Source organism: Gambusia affinis, linkage group LG05 (assembly GCF_019740435.1).
Source record: "Gambusia affinis linkage group LG05, SWU_Gaff_1.0, whole genome shotgun sequence".
Taxonomy (NCBI): domain Eukaryota; kingdom Metazoa; phylum Chordata; class Actinopteri; order Cyprinodontiformes; family Poeciliidae; genus Gambusia; species Gambusia affinis.
In genome coordinates this window covers 9,730,443-9,750,922 of record NC_057872.1, presented here as the reverse complement: position 1 = coordinate 9,750,922, position 20,480 = coordinate 9,730,443, and the positions used below count along the sequence as shown (strand labels likewise).

At 36.8% G+C, this 20,480-nt stretch overlaps 1 protein-coding gene across 5 annotated transcripts in view; it reads right to left on the bottom strand.

Moving 5' to 3' along the window:
- Positions 1-20,480, bottom strand: part of LOC122830488 (CUB and sushi domain-containing protein 3-like) — a 240,494-nt gene that overhangs the window by 87,326 nt on the left and 132,688 nt on the right. For 4 of the 5 annotated variants that reach the window (XM_044115818.1, XM_044115821.1, XM_044115822.1 and 1 more), the window contains 4 exons: positions 13,349-13,473; positions 13,101-13,197; positions 11,132-11,236; positions 861-979 (listed from right to left, as the gene is read on the bottom strand). In XM_044115818.1, coding sequence (XP_043971753.1) covers positions 861-979; positions 11,132-11,236; positions 13,101-13,197; positions 13,349-13,473 — 446 coding nt within the window. The remainder of the gene's footprint in view (positions 1-860; positions 980-11,131; positions 11,237-13,100; positions 13,198-13,348; positions 13,474-20,480) is intronic. The other variant, XM_044115820.1, reaches the window with a different exon arrangement.

Below are 20,480 nucleotides of genomic sequence, written 5' to 3'. Positions count from 1 at the left end.
TCCACAAAAGTCTGTTGAAATTAAGATATTTATGCCATGTTAAATGAAAATAAAAGACATGTTGGATAGTCGTTCACTAAAATATAAGAGAGGCAGCTTTAACTGTGAAAGAATGGTCAAATGGCCCATCCTAAAATAAAAGCGGTAACCTACTCAAGTTTACTGTTCAGCAGTGATATTTTCTTGTTTTAAATACATTTACATGGTACATTTTCTAGAAAAAAATGTGTTCTTACATTAAATAACACCCATATTATACCTGATTTATTTATTTATTTTTCCCCAAAGCATTGATGCATTCTTTTAAAACAACACAATTCATCTCAAAAGATTCAGATATTGTAGTGCTCCATTTTCAAGAATGGCCTCAAGTCTATTTCTTGTTCAGACGCTCAGCCTGAAGATGTGTATAAGAAATTGCTGGCTGGTCCAGAGAGAATGTGAAATAAGGTGCATGCCCGAGCCAGGAAGAGAAAAATCAGTGTGGGATTAGTAAGGCGACCTCTCTCACAATCCATTGCCTGTGGCCTTGGACGGTTCCACAGCACAAAACGTTTCTACTATAGTGTCTACTAAAAAAAAGATGGGAAAAAGTTGAAGCCGCTTTGTATCATGCCCACATTCACGCATTATACTGTGACATTCTGGCAGGAAAACCTTAAAGCAAAGTAGAGCATTAGAAATAAGGTTGCATGCAATTAAAGGATAGTTACTTGTGCATCCACACTTCTAAACAAACATGGATGTTTTCCGGAGCAGTGCCTTAAGTGACTCATCCTTGGGGGCTATCTTTTAAAATTGCTACTTTATATAATTCATCCACCAAAGAAACAACAATCGGAATGAATGATTTCACTTACCTGCAAAGAAAAGCCTTGGTCACACTGGAAGGAGACCATGTCACCCACAGTGTAGCGATCCCCGACTTTTTGGCCGTTACTGGGAGGTGCCGGCTCTGGGCACGAATCCAAACCTATTGCTTATGACAGAGTCACAACACACAAGTGTGGACAGCAATCATTCTTCTGCATAACATATGACAACACAAATTAAACAGAAAGTTGATCAGTTTTGTCCATTGTAAATGTCACTGAAATATTTAGGGTGTAACTAATGTTTCTATCTATGGAGACAACAGGGTTCATTAGAATCAAATGTACTTATAATTGAGCAACAATTAAGCCTTGTTTCTTTATCCTTCTCATTACCGCAGTGGTACCATTTAGAAACCAGCGAAAAGCATAAAGCCATTCTTTGTGCATGTAATCACAAAGTCTAGCTGACTGTGATCTGAACAATCAGAGCGAAATTACAAAGAGATCTCTAAAGTAATGCTTGACAGAAGCATTAAGCTGGATTTGAACAAAATGATTACAGTGTCACTTCCCAGGTACAGAAATGACTTATTAAGTGTTCTTTTGGCTTAGAAGCAATGGGTATGATTTAGGTCACATAAGTGTGGGACGTTTTAGGTAAATTAAACCTACATTTGCTATTACACAGACAGAGAAGCAGAAATATAGATTTATATTCAACCTTTTGAAAATTGCTATGTTATAATGCTTCACATGAGATTGCCTTTTAGCATTTTGTTTCATTATTTCTACATTGGTAATTTTATTTCCATTTGAATGACTCATATTCCATTAAAATAGGCTCACAGTTGAGGTGCATAGGAAGGAAAGGAATCGTTTCCCGTCAGTGAATGAACAATACATAAGAGCTACCAACAAAAACTCTCTTTGGTACAGAAATTGTGACTAAGTGAAGAACATCAACTATGAAGACTGTTTACAATAAAGAAATGTCAAATATTATATAGGAGATCAAAATGCTGATCATTTTTACACAAAGTTGTTCTACTTTAATTTATTTTTAAAGTGTCAATGTCTAGATATTAATGAATAGATAGGATTGGGACATTTTAGAGTTAAGGGATTGGTCTAAATTCTGCTGGTAATTCACAATCAGGTTGCTTCAGCAATAGTAACCACTCCAGCCTCTAAGTTAAAACAGCAAAAACATTGTTGTAACTGTCAACATTTTATTACTAATGCAGAAATGTTTTCAATTTATTCCGAAAGTAGAAGAAAATATGATGACAAGTGAAAACAGGAACAAATTTTGTTCCTGTAGCAACACGGGAAGAACGTTGTTCCACTGTTCTGTTTGCAGGAACCAGCAATAGATGTACATGCCATTGAAGGACATTAAAATGTACATGATTGTACACTCTCATTCAAACCCACTCAGAGTGTCAACAAGTCCAAAGAAGTAGGTGGATGGATGTCTGTAAACACGGGAGCAAATATAGCCATACAATATTCAGAACAGAAAGGTAACTCATCAGAGCGGAAAATAGCACAAGTGATGACTCCACTCAACATCTAGGGGAAGTCAGAATATTTGTGTGGGAGGTGATGGTAACCTAAAGGGGCATAGAGCACGGAGGTCCACGAAAGCATCCCCATACAATAATTCAGTAAAAGAGGAGCAGCTGCAAATGAGCATTGTGGATTCTTTCAACTTAGGATTCACATAAGAATATTACACATTATCAAGGAGATTTGGTTTTGCAAGTCACAAAACTGTGAAATTGCTGTCATAGTATGAGGCAGCCAAGAAGCAAGTGCAACATCAAAGTACAAAGCTGCTATAAATTAAACAGTTCAATGTAATTACCATATGTCCACACTGCACGCAACAGACAGTGGTTCATTTTGCACTGTACTGTAAAAGAGGCAAATTTGTTCATAAAGCAGCACATTATGTTTTACTCCAACAGCACAGGCAATGGGGAAATGTGTTTGCAAGATAAGGCTGGGATTTTCTTTCTGTGCTTTAAATAATAAAACACTGAATCTAAATGTGTTCTGTTTATTAGAAATCAACTAAGGAATCCTGTAAGACCTACTCACATTGTCTGGAGGCTTTTAACAAAACCCCGGCTGCAGTAAAGCACTTCCCTTTCAGCACTCATTTCTGTAATTTGGCATTTAACTGCAGGAGCAGCATTTAAACCGCTGTTTAAGTTAGGAACAAGTGTCCGCTAACAAAAGTTCCAATGAAACTGTGTGCATCCTTTGGCAAATACCTTTACATTGTTGAAGGAACAGACTCCCTGCTGTCAGAAACTTGACGTGTCTCTGCAAGAGCTGCCCTGTTTGGACCGAGTCCCGTCCTTGTTAAACACAATTGGTATTTAAACAGGAAGGCTTGCCAACTGTATTTAGCTAATTAATTCTGACCATGTGTGTCACAAAAACTGCAGCCGTGCCAAAGGAGAATGCGCCATAAAAAATGAGTTCATCTGTTTCTGTTTTTGTTTTCACTTGGTTCTTGTGTTTGGTTTCACAAATTTATTAAGCCTACATAAATCTAACACTTACATTAACCGTTTAAAATGCATCGGACCAGGGAAGATAATAAGAACTGTTTAGCATTCAAAATAAGTAGCTGGAGGCAGCTTCAAAAAAAATAAAATAAAATTAAAGCTAAGAAGATCTACCAGGTACACGAGAAAGCAAAGAGTTTGAAAACATAGCTTTTACGCTGAGGAAAGAAAATTATTGCTTGTGCATAAGCAAATGTTATGACAGACTGGATGTTCAGTCTGTCAGTCTATGGAGGCAAATATAACTCAAGTTAAATATATTTAAAATATAATTTGAGCTGCTATTAACAAACATAAGGGGTTAGATAACACAGAGTTGCAGGCAAGTTTCTTTCTCAACTGTGTCAAAATTCAATAAAATTAGAATCGGAGTAACAATGCTAATATTGTCATATTTTAATAACTATTTTCAGATATATCTACCTTTATAATTAGATGGGGACTGAATAAATACATATGGTCATAATATGGCACAAATTGGAAATAACAGACACTAGCCTATAATCGTCATTTAATCATAGGATTTTTAAATGAAAATATTATGCATTAATGATATGGTGATATAAAGCATCACTTTGCAGACAAAGCATAGATTTCTTCAACACTTAGTCATATGAACTTCTTTTATTGAACCTCCATTATTCAGGGCGATTGATACCTTCTGTCTATTTAATTACTGATTAATTCTAGTTATCGAGCCATTTTCTTAAACCCCTTGTCCCTAGAGGGGTCGGGAGGGTTGCTGGTGTCTATCTCCAGCTAACGCCTCCAGGCGAGAGGCGGGGTTCACCCTGGAGAGGTCACCAGTCTGCCGCAGGGCAACACAGAGACATACAGGACAAACAACCATTCACACACACACTCACACCTAGAATTTAGAGAGACCAATTAACCTGACAGTCATGTTTTTGGACTGTGGGAGGAAGCCGGAGAACCCACCATGCACAGGGAGAACATGCAAACTCCATGCAGAAAGACCCCGGACCGGGAATTGAACCCAGGACCTTCTTGCTGCAAGGCAACAGTGCTACCAACTGCGCCACTGTGCAGCCCTATTAATTATAGTTGTTGATTTTATTTCTTAGGTTCTATAGTCAGGTTTTATTGGCATGATGACTAAGAGACAAGCCGTTACAGTTTCAAACATTGGTTTAATTTAGTTTTAGAAAAAAAACTAAACAGAATATCTTAGTAAAGAAGGCATAAAGAATTCCTGAGCATGTTTAATAATGGTCATAGTAATATTGATAATATCTATCATAATATAATGTATCTTATGATAGATATAAGCTTTATATAAAAAAGCTTAAGGAGTCCTGCTTGGGTGTAAAACCAAGGAATCAAACCAAGAACTAATACAAACAAAGCCTTAATGAAGGAGGCCCTAACAGCCATTTTAAAATATATACAAAAGAAAACCTTTAAATTATGGTTATATGGCACATGATGGCAGCATAATCTAACCAAAACTGTTGCATAAAACTGCAGAGAGCATTAAAATCCGGTTTAGATCTGCATTAACATTCATCTTGCCTGATTCAGTTTCAATTAACAACTTCATGAATTATTGCTCATCTCTGAAACTGAAATCTGTACTCTAAACTTACTCTGTGAGTTAAACAGAGTGACAGGAATCAAACATGTATTTAAATAATCGCCTGATTAACAATTGCATCACATCGTGGGATAGGAAATGAGCCACTGCCGATTGAATCAACTAGGGCCCCCCCCCCCCCCGCGGAGGGCATAGTTACTTTGAAAAAGTAACTTTAATCGGACTACTGACTAACTTAGTTATATTAGTGACTACTTGACTTGGAAAGTAACTAAGTTACACTAAAAGTAACTTTTTAGTTACTTTCAGCAGCTGCTAACACCTGCTTTCTTTAGACAAGTGTAGCCTACGCTCTGCCTCCTGTGAAAATCACATTGATCTTTGCTAATACTTAATTGGAAGTTATTTTATAATGATAACATTAACAATGTGTCTCCACTGATAAGGTTGAACTGAAGAGGAGATTGTACAAAAAACAGTACAAAAATAAAAAACATGAGTAATTTGTGTGGTCCACTGTTGTCTGGAAAACTCTAAGAAGGATTTTAAAGCCCCCCTCCCCCCAGCCTCCAGATTCTGCGTTACGCCCCTGAGTTTGATGTCGCAGCGCACAGAGCTCCTCCTGCAGCTCCACAGCTCAGATGGCTGCGACACTTACCGTAATATTAATAATTATAACGGTGCTAACTTGCCATTATAACTATTGCCAACTACGGACACGTTTATTCGTGGCTGTTTTCACGTTTATTGCGCTGTTCATATTGGTTTCGATATTTTAGTTTTCTGGAGCGCAACGCGAAGCTCGATGTCATTGAGAGGTAATAAATTAAGTTGACATTAACAAAGACACAGCGGGACGGATCATCCGGGAAATGATGAACAGGGAGAGACTGACTAAAACTACCTTAATGACTGACAAATTCTGGGATTTATTGAGTCTCTGCTTATTTCCAAGCCCAAATGAGCAACTTCACGTTCAAAAACGAGCCCAAAAAGGCGCAACCCGCCGCTCATTAAACTTGCAAGCGACTTTTAAAAGATGAAGCCCAAAGCCGCTTATAATAATCGGACTTGGCGACAGAAACTGAAAATAGTTCCAGTTTTTCCACCAACAAAACGCGCATCTCCCTCCATTGTTTACATTTCTGTTGCATAGAGACGTCGGTCACTCGACAAGACGAGTAGAGGAAATACGATTAAATAACAAAAGAAGATAGTAACGCAGTAACGCAAAAATGATTTTGATAAGTAACTGTAGTCTGACTACTGGATTTGAAATAGCAACGCGTTAGATTACTCGTTACGGAAAAAAGTGGTCCGACGTCAGAAACGTTACTGACATCACTGGCCAAAACATCCTCTAAGGGGGGAAACATTTCCACTGATCCCCGCTCCACACGCGCACCCCAACTTTTCCTAAATCCACAGAGTTGATCGTAGCGTAAAGACGTTTCTCTCACATCAGTAGACAGCAAGCAGATAGCTTTTCCGGTTTACTTTTTCCCTCGCACCGCGCCTCCCCTAAAGTGCTCTGGCGCCCCCCAGGGGAGGCGCGCCTCACACTTTGAAAACCGCCGCTCTATAGAATATTTTTGCAATTAATCGGAGATCGATCTCTCTCTCTCGTTTCACTCTGAAACGCTGATGACGGAGTTCTGAGAGAACAAAAGCTGCACAATTTAACAATGCTTATTTGTCCCCCAAAACCTGATAAAACTGCGGAAATTTTAATGTCATGCTGCTACAACTTAACAACAACTCATAGACGGACGTGACAGCGCAGCCCACCACAAATAATGACCCGGGCGGAACACGGTGCGCTAAATAATAAAACATAATTTAACGAAGCTTCGAGGCAGATGAATTTTCCTCGGGGAATTTTAATAATCGAGGTACTCGAATCATTTGAGCAATCGTTACAGCCCTAGAATCGACTACTATATAATTTATTATAATATTGAGGTGGCAGCCAATGACGATCCCAAGTGGGTCATGAATAAGGAAGGGAGAGGATGAGGATGAAAGGAAGTGAGTGGTGGCTCATAAGGTTTATGATATACTTATATAATTGTCACAACACAGTTTATTAAAAACACTTTCAGAGCTCCAGAGCTTCAGGATACAATTATTGTGCAAGATGACAAACTTGGAAGCACTCTATAAAAAAACAAATAAACAAACAAAATAACACAAACAAAATAACACCCTGACCTGCATCCTTTCCCTCTGATAAGATGACAGAAATACTGATGGTGATTCCTCCCACAAACATCCAATCCTTCTCCTTAGACCTATGATTGAGTCAGACAGACTTTCCATTTATACAGGACAGCATTCCATATTCTAAAAATATAAATTATGCCAGGATGATATCTATGACATATGAATAGAATGTCCTAGAAAGGAGCAGATGCATTTCTCTTTGATCGCAAAGACCTAAGATTGCTTTGAAACTGAAGTGTGATTTTTTTGTTTTGGTTTATTTTTGTTGTTACAAATTTGCTTTGATTCAGAAATGTTCAGACAGTCATGGAGGTCATGGAGGTTGTGGAGACCGTGGGGTGGTCTAATCTGGTGTGAAGGGGGCCTTAGGAATGGTGGTTTAAACGCTCTAGATCTATGACGTGGTAATGGCCAATAGACATGGTTTCTGTGACTGGCCTCACTGGAATTCAGCGATTACACAAAGGGGATTTTTTTTAAACGGATGGTCTTCTGGTTGGGCCTGAGCCATTCCCTGTAGTCATTTCCATTTTCTTGTTTTTATGCTTAGTATTTGGAGGATTATAATGTTTCAAAAGTAGGGTGTGTAAAAACCTTTTAACCCAGCCAGTGATCAAATAAAGTAGAAAGAAACAACTAAGTAAATGTCAGAGTCAGGTGTTGTTGGAATTTAGAACAGTTTTATTGGTCAAATACATATTTGTGACATATGTGTGTCAGTTATTACAATTGTGAAATTGTTTATGTGCTACTGAATGTTACTGCTTCTATTGGTCATAAGACAGTGGGTAGCACCATCTGACTGCTTCATACTTTATCCTCAGCAAATCTGACTTCTACAAACTGAACTGTTTGCAATTTAACAAAAAACATGACTGTTCTTAAGCAATCATGCTTAAGTAGTAAAACAATGCAAAAGGGACATCGTAAGCAATGAAATTGTTCATATGTAGAGCTTTGACCTATTGTACAAAGTTACAACAAATTGGAACCCTTGAATGAGAAAGACTTCAATGCCACCTTGAACAAAAACATTCAAGGCAGCAGGTGGCATTCCTTGTCCCATTAGTGGATGTCTCAGTATTTTTCAAAACAAAGCAAAGTTCAGAAACAAAATCTAAACCTATAAATTACACTTTACTGGTCTCATTTACCAGAATTAACTATAAATAGATAAGTTTTTTTTAAAAGGACTGCTTAAAGAGACATTTTCCTTAGCATAAAAGGAACCACTTTAGTTTGTTGTCAATTCTTAGAAATGTCAAGACTTCTGCAATACTGACCTTTAGAAAACAGACCAATGACAAAACAAGCCATAATGTGCAGCAACATATCTGACAAAAACACAGCGAATCAGTATCAGTATCTAAAAACACCCAAAACCAAACACCACAGTATTTTTGACTGTCTGTCAGACTGAGTCATGATTCCAGGGCCAGGAGGAAATCTAAAACAGAATTTCTGAAAAGGTAAAGTATCAAGCTGATGCAATGGACCCATCATAGTCCAAACCTTAAAGTGATTAAAACGCTGTGGTGGGGCCTGACAGCTCAGTGCAGATGCATGTCAGTGAGCTTCAAAGAGCTTAATAAATGTTGAATACAGGTTTATGTCAAAATTTCTCCTCATGAGTGCAAGAGAATGACAAGGTCATATGGCTGACAATCAATGAAAGCTACAGCAGCTAAAAGTGTACGAAAGTTATTCCTAACTTTTGTACATTTGGATGTAAATATTGTCTAATGAAATATATATAATAAATGGTCCTGTTTACATTACATTAGTGCATGGTTACGTACAATGACTCTTGTTTAGAGGGGCAGAAAACATAACATTTATGTATCACATTGTGCTTCTTTACCTTTGCAATAATGCAGATGTATGAATCAAAAATATTGACAATTGTGTCTTCGACTCATTGAAATCATCTTAAATAAGATGTTGTCTTTAAATAATTTACTTAAAAACTTTCACAAATATATGCTGCAAGTCTATTTTTAGTTCTGTTTAAAGGTGCAGTTGCCAAATGACTAATTCTAAAACATCAATCCCAACAGACTGTTTCTGCAGGGAAGTCAATTAAAGAAGTTGTTTTTATTTTATTTACAAGTCCCTTCCAAGCGACAAAGGTTGTTTTTTCTTTTAATTTCTCATGTGATTTAGTGAGACAATATAATTGTTCAGTTCATGTCAGATCAGTGATCCAGGGCCCTGATCCTCAAGGTAAATTATGCATCATGTTTCAGATGTTGTCATTAACAGGACCTGCTGATGGTTTAGTGAAATCACTTGGATCACGAGTCCTGGAGCAGAGACGCAACTAAAACATGCAGGAGAGTATGCCCTCTGGAACACAGTTAGATGTTCTTTGTCATTTTAGTAATTAAGATTATAACAGCATGGAGACCTCCCTAATTATGTCTTCTTTTGATATTCAGGACTTTTTCAATAAACCCCGAATATCTTACGTTATAAACTCTCTTCCCCTGTGCTTCCTCACAGCATCAACTCACAGTCACAAAAGATCCAAAAACTAAAGACCTTTTTTAAGTGATGAATGTAGCCATTGATGGTGAAATGTATGGCACTGGGCTCAGTCCAAAAGTGTCCTTTTTATTCTCTGGGATATATTTTCTTCCTAACACAAATTAAGCATTGTCAGACACAAATATCATGTTGGACTCACAATTATGTCTCTATTTAATTGACAAAAATTAGCAACACCGAGATGAATAAATATTTACGGACAAACAGTTTCAGAGCCTCAAATTATCTGAAAACTGAATAAGCACAGTGAAGAGAAAAGGAGAAGATGCCAATTTTCATGTCAGTATGAAAATGAATTAAAATTTCACGATTAAAATAAATTCAAGGACCTTGAACATGTGTTGCAGAAACTTTAAAGTTAAAACCACACAGAAAGCTCACGAAGAAACATGTCACTGAAATGATTCTCAGCCACTGATGCTGTGAGGAAGAGTGAGAAGAGATAGACACCTACTACCAAATATCCCCATGCAATACCAAAGATGAAGAGATTGACATATGCTGGTGATGAAGTTATTCTTAACAGTGGTGTGTCGCTGAGGGACTTTTCTCACCGACAATAAGGGCAGATTTAGTGATGATGTGTCATCACACCAGCAGTAAATTTGTGAAATTTGTTAAGCTGCACTGAGATCAGCTGGTGTGTGAGCAGTAGTGTTAGGAGGAAAGTCCCATTATGTCTTTCTGGTACTCGTTATTTCAACACCACAACTTCTGTAAGTCTTATTGTTTTACTTGGGTATAACTTTTGAACTGCTGTCCATTTGCATCACTGCTAGTAGTTTTATGTCTCAATGGCAAGTTTTAAAAGTACCTTATTAAGATAAAAAATCTCATAGGACCACAAACTGCAGGAACAGATGGTTTAAAATCCATCTAAGGATCACACGAGAAAGAAAAGGACTTAGCATGTCAATAACAGTGGACTGTTTTATTAAGAATTACCCTTATTCTCATTTGCACAAATGTTTGACTTGAGGGGATGCAGTAAATGAGTCATTCCACAGGGACCAGCCACACTCTTTAAATGTTAGTACACAATTCTCACTTTGGAAAAAAAAACCTTTGAGTGAATACCCCACTGAGAGATGAGCAAATTCAGGTCGTAAATGAAAAGGGATGCGAGTCCAGTAACTTGAGGCTATGCACGAATTTGAAAGCAAACGCACTGAAGAATGCCAGGCTGGAATAGGAAAAACTCAGACACAAAGATTGGAAATTACATGACATAGAGGGTAAAATAAATATACTCTCTGTTCTATTTTTTAGCTCATAATTTTTCTATCAACAACTCTCTGTGCCATCTAGACCAGCAGCATCACTTGTGTGTTTTAGCCCTGAGCAGCAGATGCAACGTACAGCAGGGGAACAAAGACAAAGCGACAAACAAGCAGACATGTCATCTCTCATACCTGTGTATTCCAAATGGAAACCAGCAGCAGATACACTGATGTCAGACTGGAAGGTCAAGTACAGGTTGTTGGAGGTACTGTTCAGCAGTTGGGGGATTGTTGTGCCTGTATTATAAAATAAGAGGATGCATTCACACTCAATCAAAAGCAAAAAGGATTTTGCACAGTATTATTAACACAACTTCAGAGACAGAATAGCAAACAAAAAGTTTCTCCCTAGAACTTCCAATGGAGAAAATAACTTCACTACATCTGCATGGACTGGAGGCCATGTTGGATGCTATACTCAGAGCTGTGTGGTGATTTCTGACCAGTCAGAGCTCTGATTATAGAGGGCATTCTTGTTTTACTTCTTACAAAGAACTATGAAAATTTAACTACCAAAGTAGAATCCACAATATGTCAGGTGAATTAACTATTTTTTTAAAAAAAGAGAAAGTCTGTATTTTGGTATAGCACATCATTAATTGGGTACCAGTAGAGCACATCTTAACACTTTGCATTATGTTGGCAAAATCTTATGAAGTTATATGTTAGCACAAAGATTTTATTGAAATCACTGATCTACTTTTAGGTTGTCTGCAACTTTCCTTGCAAAAAGACCCCCAAAAAACTGTGGGACCAAAGTTTTAAAAGTCCACAGTAGTAACATGTTTTCTGTATTATTTTACCATGTCTGTCAGTAAAATAAGACAAAAAAATAGCCTGCAGTAAAGTTACTACAGGGGCAGGTTACATGTTACCTAGTATCAAATTGCAAATGAGTCACAAGACACTTTACCATTTCAATGTCTTTCCCCTTTTGTACAAGATCACAGTTAAAACTTTTGTATAAGTGTTGGTTAGACTATACACAAGTATTACCATGATTGTACCACCCATTCTACTGTTCAGCTGGACTTCAATAATCTAAGTTTTTAGTTCGGTTATTTCTCATCCATTTCACAAATTATTTACTGATGAAGGTGCCACAGCTTAATGTAGTGTGACTTTTAAAAAACATTCTTCCAGTCTATGGATTTTAGACTTTATGCTTCAGAAGCAAAAACATGTCAATTTTTCTTGTTGTCAAATTTTAGTAATATAATAAAGTGAATTCATGTCTTTTTTTTTTTTTTTCAAAGTTGCCATTTTAAAAGAATCCAACACCAGCCTATCTCTGGTAGGGATCATATTTCCTTCCAATTAATCTGAGCACACCTCGTTTTGACCTTAAAACATTTTAAATGAAATACTGAAACCCCAAAATGGCAAACCATTTTCAATTATGACAGACAACTATGGACATTTGGCATCACTGATCTCAGGGATATCTTTTTCGATTTCAGCTACACATCTGTAACTTTGCCAGCAGATTTTGACATCCAGTGTAATGACAATAATGCTCATTGCTTTAGGTCAGGCTAAAACTGATTTCTGGCTATCTATAATGCTTTAACCTTTTCACTCTGCACATCTGCTCTGCCTCGCTGGAGCTGTACAAGAGAGATATTTTACTACTCAAAGAGCTTTGTTCGAAATAAAATATTCACCTCTTGAAAATTTTGACAGCTCATCTCTTAAAATGGATATTGCAGCAGAAGTCATTAAGCTGCACCAGCCCCTCCTACAGTATGATTTAGCATCTAAAATGATGGGATAGCCTGCTTCTTGTTGGTTACCATGTGGCAAGTGCACAATTTTCATCAATGTGTGCCCAGTGGCAATACTACATTTTGTAAAATTCCTGACTGAACTGGGTCTCGTATAATGAAAATATCTGCTGCAAAGACAGACTTGTGGGAAAGAGAAGAGTATTTTTTTCTCTCTTTTTCTCCCTTGACTTCTTGGATTTTTAGACAGCCTTCTCAAAGGACATGCCAAATGTCATCAGCCCCATCACCACATCTGTCTGCTGCTAGAGTTTTGTGACATCTGATTGAAATTCAAGTGGGAACTGACAACTAAAATTTAGCTATATCAAATTTACCCGAGTAGCTCCCAAGCCTTGGAGCATTGCCATCCACGCCATCAAAAAAGTCCAGTGAGTCCCAGTTATGTTCCGTGGCAAAGGTTACAACCTGGATCTGAATAAGAAAACAGTCTTAATACAAGTGTAAAACAGCACATACCCAATATGCAGCCCATTTGGAAATAAAGAATCCTCTTCCTAAACTGCTGCTTTTTAAAAAGATTTTAGTAAGTGCAAAAAACCCCCCAAAAAACCCTGTTGCTTACTTGTATGCCAGCTCCTTCAGGAACAGATATTCTCCAAGCACAGTTCAGATAATTTGAGTATGTCTCAGGGTATCCGGGAGAGAGGATGGTGCCACGACGTTCAGTTAACACTCCACCACAGGGAACTGGAGAAAAGATGAAATATAGGGGGGGGGGGGGGGGGGGGACCAGAAAACGGGAAGAAATAGCTCAGTAGTGATCACAGTGAGGGAGTTTGTGCTTGTGAAATTAAACGGGCAACATAAATTATTTCAAACATTTCATTCAAATAGTATAAAAATTGTGGCTTACATTCATTCAATAATACTCTATATAAGCAGTTTTTATTGATGTTACAACTCCAAGTTGTGTGTGGGATATCACTACCAATTAATAACCCTCTAAACATAAATGTCTTGCATGTAGGACAAAAACATCAACTATAGCTTCATTTGATCAGAGCACCTAATTCTAAATGCTATGTGCCTGCATGGTTTGTGGCTAAATAAATATGGGAATATATTTAGTTTTTGGTGCAGGACTGATAGTCCAAATCTCCCACTTAAACTGTGAGTCTGTGTAGCTCCTCCATAGTTACAGTGGCTCTATTGGCTGCTCCAATGCCCTCCTTGGTCACCTTGTTAGTGGCCATTTGTTCCGTACTCTTTCTGATTTGGATGATGGACTGAACAGTGCTCTGTGAGATGCTCAAAGCACAGGATATTGTTATATATTCTAATCCTATTTTCAACCTCTGTAGAACTTTCTCCCCAACCAGTTTGCTGTGTTCCTCGACCTTTGTGATGCTGTTGCTGCACTGATGTTCTCTAGCAAACCTCTGAGGCCTGCACGACTGAATTTAAACAGAGATGAAAATAGAAACAAGATTTAATAACTACGTGACTTCTGAAAATAGCTTTGTTGCACTGAACTTTAAGGAAATTAAAGTAGTTGAATACAAATGCATGCCATTTTTTCCCTGATTTTTATTTGCGACAATTTTTAAAACCATTCCTTATTCTTTATAATTTTGGTATAATTCGCGTTGGTCTATCACAGAAAACCTAAACAAAGTATTCTTAAGTTCTGGTTCACAGTGACAAAAAAAAAAAAAAAGAAAAAAATAATAGTTTTGCAAATTCTTGTAAAATGGTCTTTCCATCTTTTAACAGGCATAATAACTTTGACTTAGATGATAACATATAAAGCCTGCAGCATTAATAAATTGATTTTTACAAGATAGATATCCAGACTGTACTAAAAATCTGTTTTAATGGATCTATTACAAGATTAACAGTAATGTGTTCTTCTGCCCAGAAGTGAACATCTAAAACTCTACTTTGCATCAGATTTAAAAGTTTGTGAAATTTCAGTCTTCCAAAGGCCAAAATAAAAAGTACTTATCTGAACTGCTAAAACACTTTGGGGTGCTACATATTTTCAGCATTGCCACAGATTTTGAAAAACGTTTTTGACATGCTGACATAGCTTCACACTGTGACGTTTAAGCATTTGTAGAAAACTACACCCTAAACAATGCCTAGTTTTGTTTTTCACATTTATAGCGCTGCTGAGCTTATCTTCACCTGAACCTAATTTACCCTATACAGTTCTACAATAATCATTGTTATGATTATTATGAGTACATAAGTAATGGAGAGATTGTCTCATCAATCCACAGTGACTACTTTGTTCTTATCCTCTTGACTGACACAATTGAGAAAATTACTTTTGTTCTACAGCTCAAGCAGACAAAAATTGGAAAGTCACTCATAATATCACAGTATCAGTGTCTTGAAAAAGGCATATTGACATGCATGTATTACTGAATTTTATTAACTCTAGGATCACATTACAGCTTCAGGAGGCTATTTCATTTTCTTTTAAGACTCCTTAACCATATTAAGATTAAGGAAGCTGTAATCTTCAGATAGATTTCATTTTCAGGGTTACTTTATGTAAACTGTTATTCAAAATCAATTTAGTTACTGTGAACTTTAGCTATTTCTTGTTTAATATCAAAAGATCACATGATTATTACCAACGTGTAACTATCAAAATTGGAACGAATGAGTGGGAATAATAATGCTCTATCATCTTGAACAAGTCAACCCAAGTTCCTCTGAGGTCTGACATCAACGAGGCATTTTTGTCTCTCAACTGCCTTTCACAACACTTTCTCTTTTTGGCCCTCTCTCTGTAAAGCTGAGGGATATCTGTGTGTGAAAATCCCAGCAGATCAGTAGTTTCTGAAGTACTTAGACCAGACCATCTGGCAAAAACAGCTATGCCACCTTCCAAGTAACTTAAATCTGTTTTTATCCACATTCTTGACTTCAGCAAATCGCCTCCACAATATCTAGAGAATATGGTGTAGCTGCCATATTATTGGCTTACTTCATGTTTGTGTTAATAAGCAATTCAACAGGTGTATGTTCTAAAATTGCCTGTGTTTGTGAAAAAAGATTCATTTCTATAATGCACAAAAAAATTGACAAGGTAGGGAACATTTTCTCCCTTAGATTAATATCATGAATCATAAAGATTCCTTAATAATAGCCAAGTTCTTCTAAGCCTGTTGTTGTTGAGCCATTATTAAAAAATAGTGCAACTTGGATCCAGCACAGCTTAAAAAAATTACAGGCTTATCGCCAAGATCTCTTTAATGTCAGGACATCTTAAAAGAGTAGTGGCAGAACAGCTCATTTATTTTATGGAAGCACATGAGATCTTTGACAAATGTCTGCCTGCTTCTATAAGCTCCACTCCAAAGATGTTTAATCAGAATTATTTTTTAGCCAAGAAACATTTCTGGGCTATGATGACTTTAAAAGTAAATTAAAATAATGGGGTTCATAGTTTTTATATATATATATATATATATATATATATATATATATATATATATATATATATATATATATATATATATATATATATATGCAATATATATATATATATATATATATATATATATATATATATATATAAAAGCTGTACCATATCCAGTGAACTCAGAATGTCGCTGTAAACACTTTAATAAAAACAAAAGAGACAGAACATCACTCCAGTTTTAATCTCTTTACATTGGCTACCAGTACAGTTTTTCTTACTTTTCTGCCAGATGGATACATTTAAATGTAAAACAAAAAAACCTGTGGCCATAGGGACAAAAAAAGGTCAAGTAAACACGGCACATAAACCCAGTAATGTACTGCTGAGGATGTCAATTCTTTTTTTCCTCTGGTTTTATGCAATCTCTTCACTGGCGTTTGTTTGTATCCTGTAGGGCTGCAGCAAAATGTCTGAGACATATGTGAGAATATTGCATCAATTAAGGATAATTTATGATAACTTAATATTTTAAAAGCGGTTTGTGAAGGATGGGTGCAAACTGAAAAAGACAAGTTTCATTATCCAAGATTTACCACAAGCCAAGTTGTTATGAGAACCATATGGCATGGTTGATTCACTCAATTAAGAAGCAATTCCTAACAATAATCCTTGTCGGTACCTGCAAAACCTCTGCATCCTCCAACACTACTGCAACACAATGCTGAAGTTAACACGAGACTTGTTCCCTCTAGTTTGGAAAAATGTAAATAGCTAGTTTGTTGCTTTTTAAGATTCCACACCACCTCTAAATAATCTGATGTATTTTTCTGTATTTCCAGTATAAATATATTAATTACAAACTAAAGTAGCCCAGTCTCATGTAGTGACTGTGAGACTGGGAAGATATGAAAGATCTTTCATCTCTTGGTAGCCAGAGAGTGTTTTTGTCAATCTGTGGATTCATATATATTTCAATATTACATTTACACTGCCACTCTACTGGCAAATAATTTGTAGAGGTGATATAGGCAACATTTGTCTTTTACTAGAGGCAAACTCAGACTGAATCTAATCAGATGACCTTAAAACAAGAAAAGAAAAGAACTGAGACCAAACATCAGAGAAAACAAAAATTCGCCTCATCACTGTTTGCTTCAGCACTGCAATTGACAGAGGTGTTCACCATGACCTGATGATTATGAGATCCAAATAAGCAGAACTGACCAAAGCACAAACTCTTACTAAGTCTGGTGCTTATTGGATTCTTCCTCATACAAGTTTTGTTGCTGAGAGAACAACGTCTGACAGTTTACAATCATATAGTATGTTCTTGAACGAGAATGCCACTTTGATAAATAAGGTTAGGAGGTTAGCAACAAAGCTGTGAACTTGACAAAAAATAAATAAATAAATTAAGTGAAAAGATGCTCCTATGACAATCCATTAAAATGAGAAAAAATAAATAAATTTGTAGCAGAACAGTTGAAGCATTGTTTATTCGAAAAAAGAAAAGAACATCAGTTGGGCGTAGTCCCAGTCATTTTCCTGTTTTATTAGTGAAACTTTCCAAATATTTCAAATATTGCTGTGTCATCAGGAGCAGCACTCTGGTCTGACCCCTTTCCACTCCCCAATTAAAGACCAATTAAAGTGTCTCCCAAGACACTTTATTTGGTCTTAGGAGGCTCTTTCAGAACAAGACTCACTGGTTTAAAAACAAGCACTATGCGACTCTGTTTGCTTGTTGACACCTTCAAACAAGTGTTTCAGCCAACTGTGAATTCCACAGTGTGTGCATGCTGAGCATGAATCACAGAAATATGTGAGGTTATATAAGATTACACAGTGATGAATTGTTTTAAATTCAACATTCATATTGTATGTTTATCATGCTGTTGACATTTATTAGTTTATCTGAGAACAACAAAAAAAAAGCTGTGATTCAGTTCATCTTATTAATCTCCAATAAACTATTACACATGAACGCTATCAGCATGAATACAATTCCTTTACATTTTAAAACTTCTGTAAAACACTGTAAAATCATCCCAATTTCTTTGACATAAAAACGTCAGTATATGAAAGTCAGTTGCTCTAAATAAAAAACTGTGTGCTCTCGTGAAGAAAATTTAATCAGTCCAAACTCTTGTTCAAATTCACCTAAAGAACTGTAATCTAATAACTTTGGTTTGTGAAATCAAAAGCAGACCTGTGCAGAATCTTGTGCCGGGTCATTTACAACAGGCTGAGGAAAAGCAAATTTGTCTTCTCAAACGACGCCTGATGCTGTCATATTCAATAAAGACTGCCTGAGTAATTTACCATAGAGTATTTTTTTATTTTTCTCAAGTCCCTATAAGATTATATCCGTTATTCTGAATGAGTACACTGTCGCTGAGGGAGATACTGCAGCCAGATTCAATCTTGAAATAAAAATCACTGTGTTTGAAATGAAACTGCGCGTGCCATGGCTATTCCCTCACTGCTTGGCAGGAAACTCAGATGAACCCTCAGTTGAAATCTCATGCACTTACCGTCTTGGATTATTTGCTTGCTGGCATGAGGCCATATTTCAATAGGTTTTGCCTCACTTCATCATAGCTATGCATTTTTCCAAAGCAGCTGTGTGAGTTTCTTTGCGGGACTGAAAGCATAGCTTTTTAACTGCACGTCTTTGGAAAACCAGCATGTGCAGAGAGAGAGAGAGAATGAAAACCACATCTACAGAGAAAACGTGATGAGTGCACAAGAATGTGCCGACATCTTTCTACATGCATTTTTCTAGGATGGCTGGTCAAGCAAACATGGAAAGAGATCTATTCGCATAAATTGTTGGGTGATACCACTACAGAGCTTGAAAATTGCTACCTCTACTGCCAAATGTTTTCTACCAGAGATTAAAAAAGTCAAATTTTCAGTATATGAGACTAAATATCAAATCTAACAATTATACAAACAGTCTCTTTAGCTAGTGGTTGGAACGTTTTACTGAGAAATGGGACAATTCTTTTTCAGAAACTGGAATATTTTCTTTTCTATCTTTGCTTGTTTTCAAGAGTAGAAAAAGACAAAATATTTTATACAAATAAAAAATACATAATGGGTCTCTATTCTAAATGGAGAATTTTATAGGGAATAGAAAGTCATACAGATGCAAAAACTCATGTATAAGGGGGAACATTTTTATTTTGAAAGCAGGACTTCAAAACTGTCTTCTCAAAACTTGTAATGATTGTACTCAAAACTTCTCCTCACACTCACACTTAGAAGATTTGCTCGCTTTGCACTTAGCGAGCAAATCTTCGCTTACAAAACTCTCTGCTCGCTGGGTGAAATTTTTCTATCATAAAAATGTAAAAACAGGATTTCATGTCTTTTGTTCTCAAAACTTTTAATACTTTTGCTTACATTTTTATTTTGAAAGCAGGACTTCATGTACTGGGTGTATTTGTTTCCCTCTAAAGGGTGTGCTTGCGTGGCTACTATCAATTGTAGCAACCTGCGCCACCCACTGGATGTAGAGAGAAACAACGATGTCACCATTCTGCTCCATAATACACTAACATCTGCCAGCAGTATGCTACTGGTCACTAACAGCCTTCTGATATTAGGCAGGAGTTTGTTCACCCAACCAACTTCCTATAGTTGCCCACCACCCACTGAGAATAAAAGACATGAAATCCTGTTTTCAGACAGAAATGTGTGTTCTTGGACTATGGCAGAAAAATTCCCCCATACATGTAATCAAGTTTTGAAATCATAAAAAAACATTACGATAGTCTGCCAAATAGTGTCTGTTTCCCAAACAGCTCTGACCCATTAAGGCATAGACTCCTCTAGACCCTTGAAGCTGTTCCATGTTTACTGGCACCAAGATCTCAGCAGAAGATCAAGAACTGCTGAAGTTAACAACTTAAATACGTTGTTCTACACCTTAAACCATTCTCCACTGTTTTTCTGTCAAGCGGTACGAAATTATCCTATTGACCACAGACATAGAGAATGCCTTCCTGATGTGCAGCCACATATGCAACAAACTGCAAAGCGCTGTTTATTCTGACAGCATTCTATCAGAACCATAAAGGGATTTCAGCTACAGTTGCTCATTGGTTGAATTGGACCACCGGGACAGTTTTCACTCTCTATTTGCATTAGTGAGCCTTGACCATCCATAACCCTGTCTTTGACTCTCTACTGTTCATTTATGCTCCTTCACTTAGATTCTTGTCCACTTTTTCTGCCTCTAAATGGAGTCAGTTTTGTGAATAAAATGTTTTAGCCTAACATGTCCTTCATCCACAAATGTGAACCATGATGA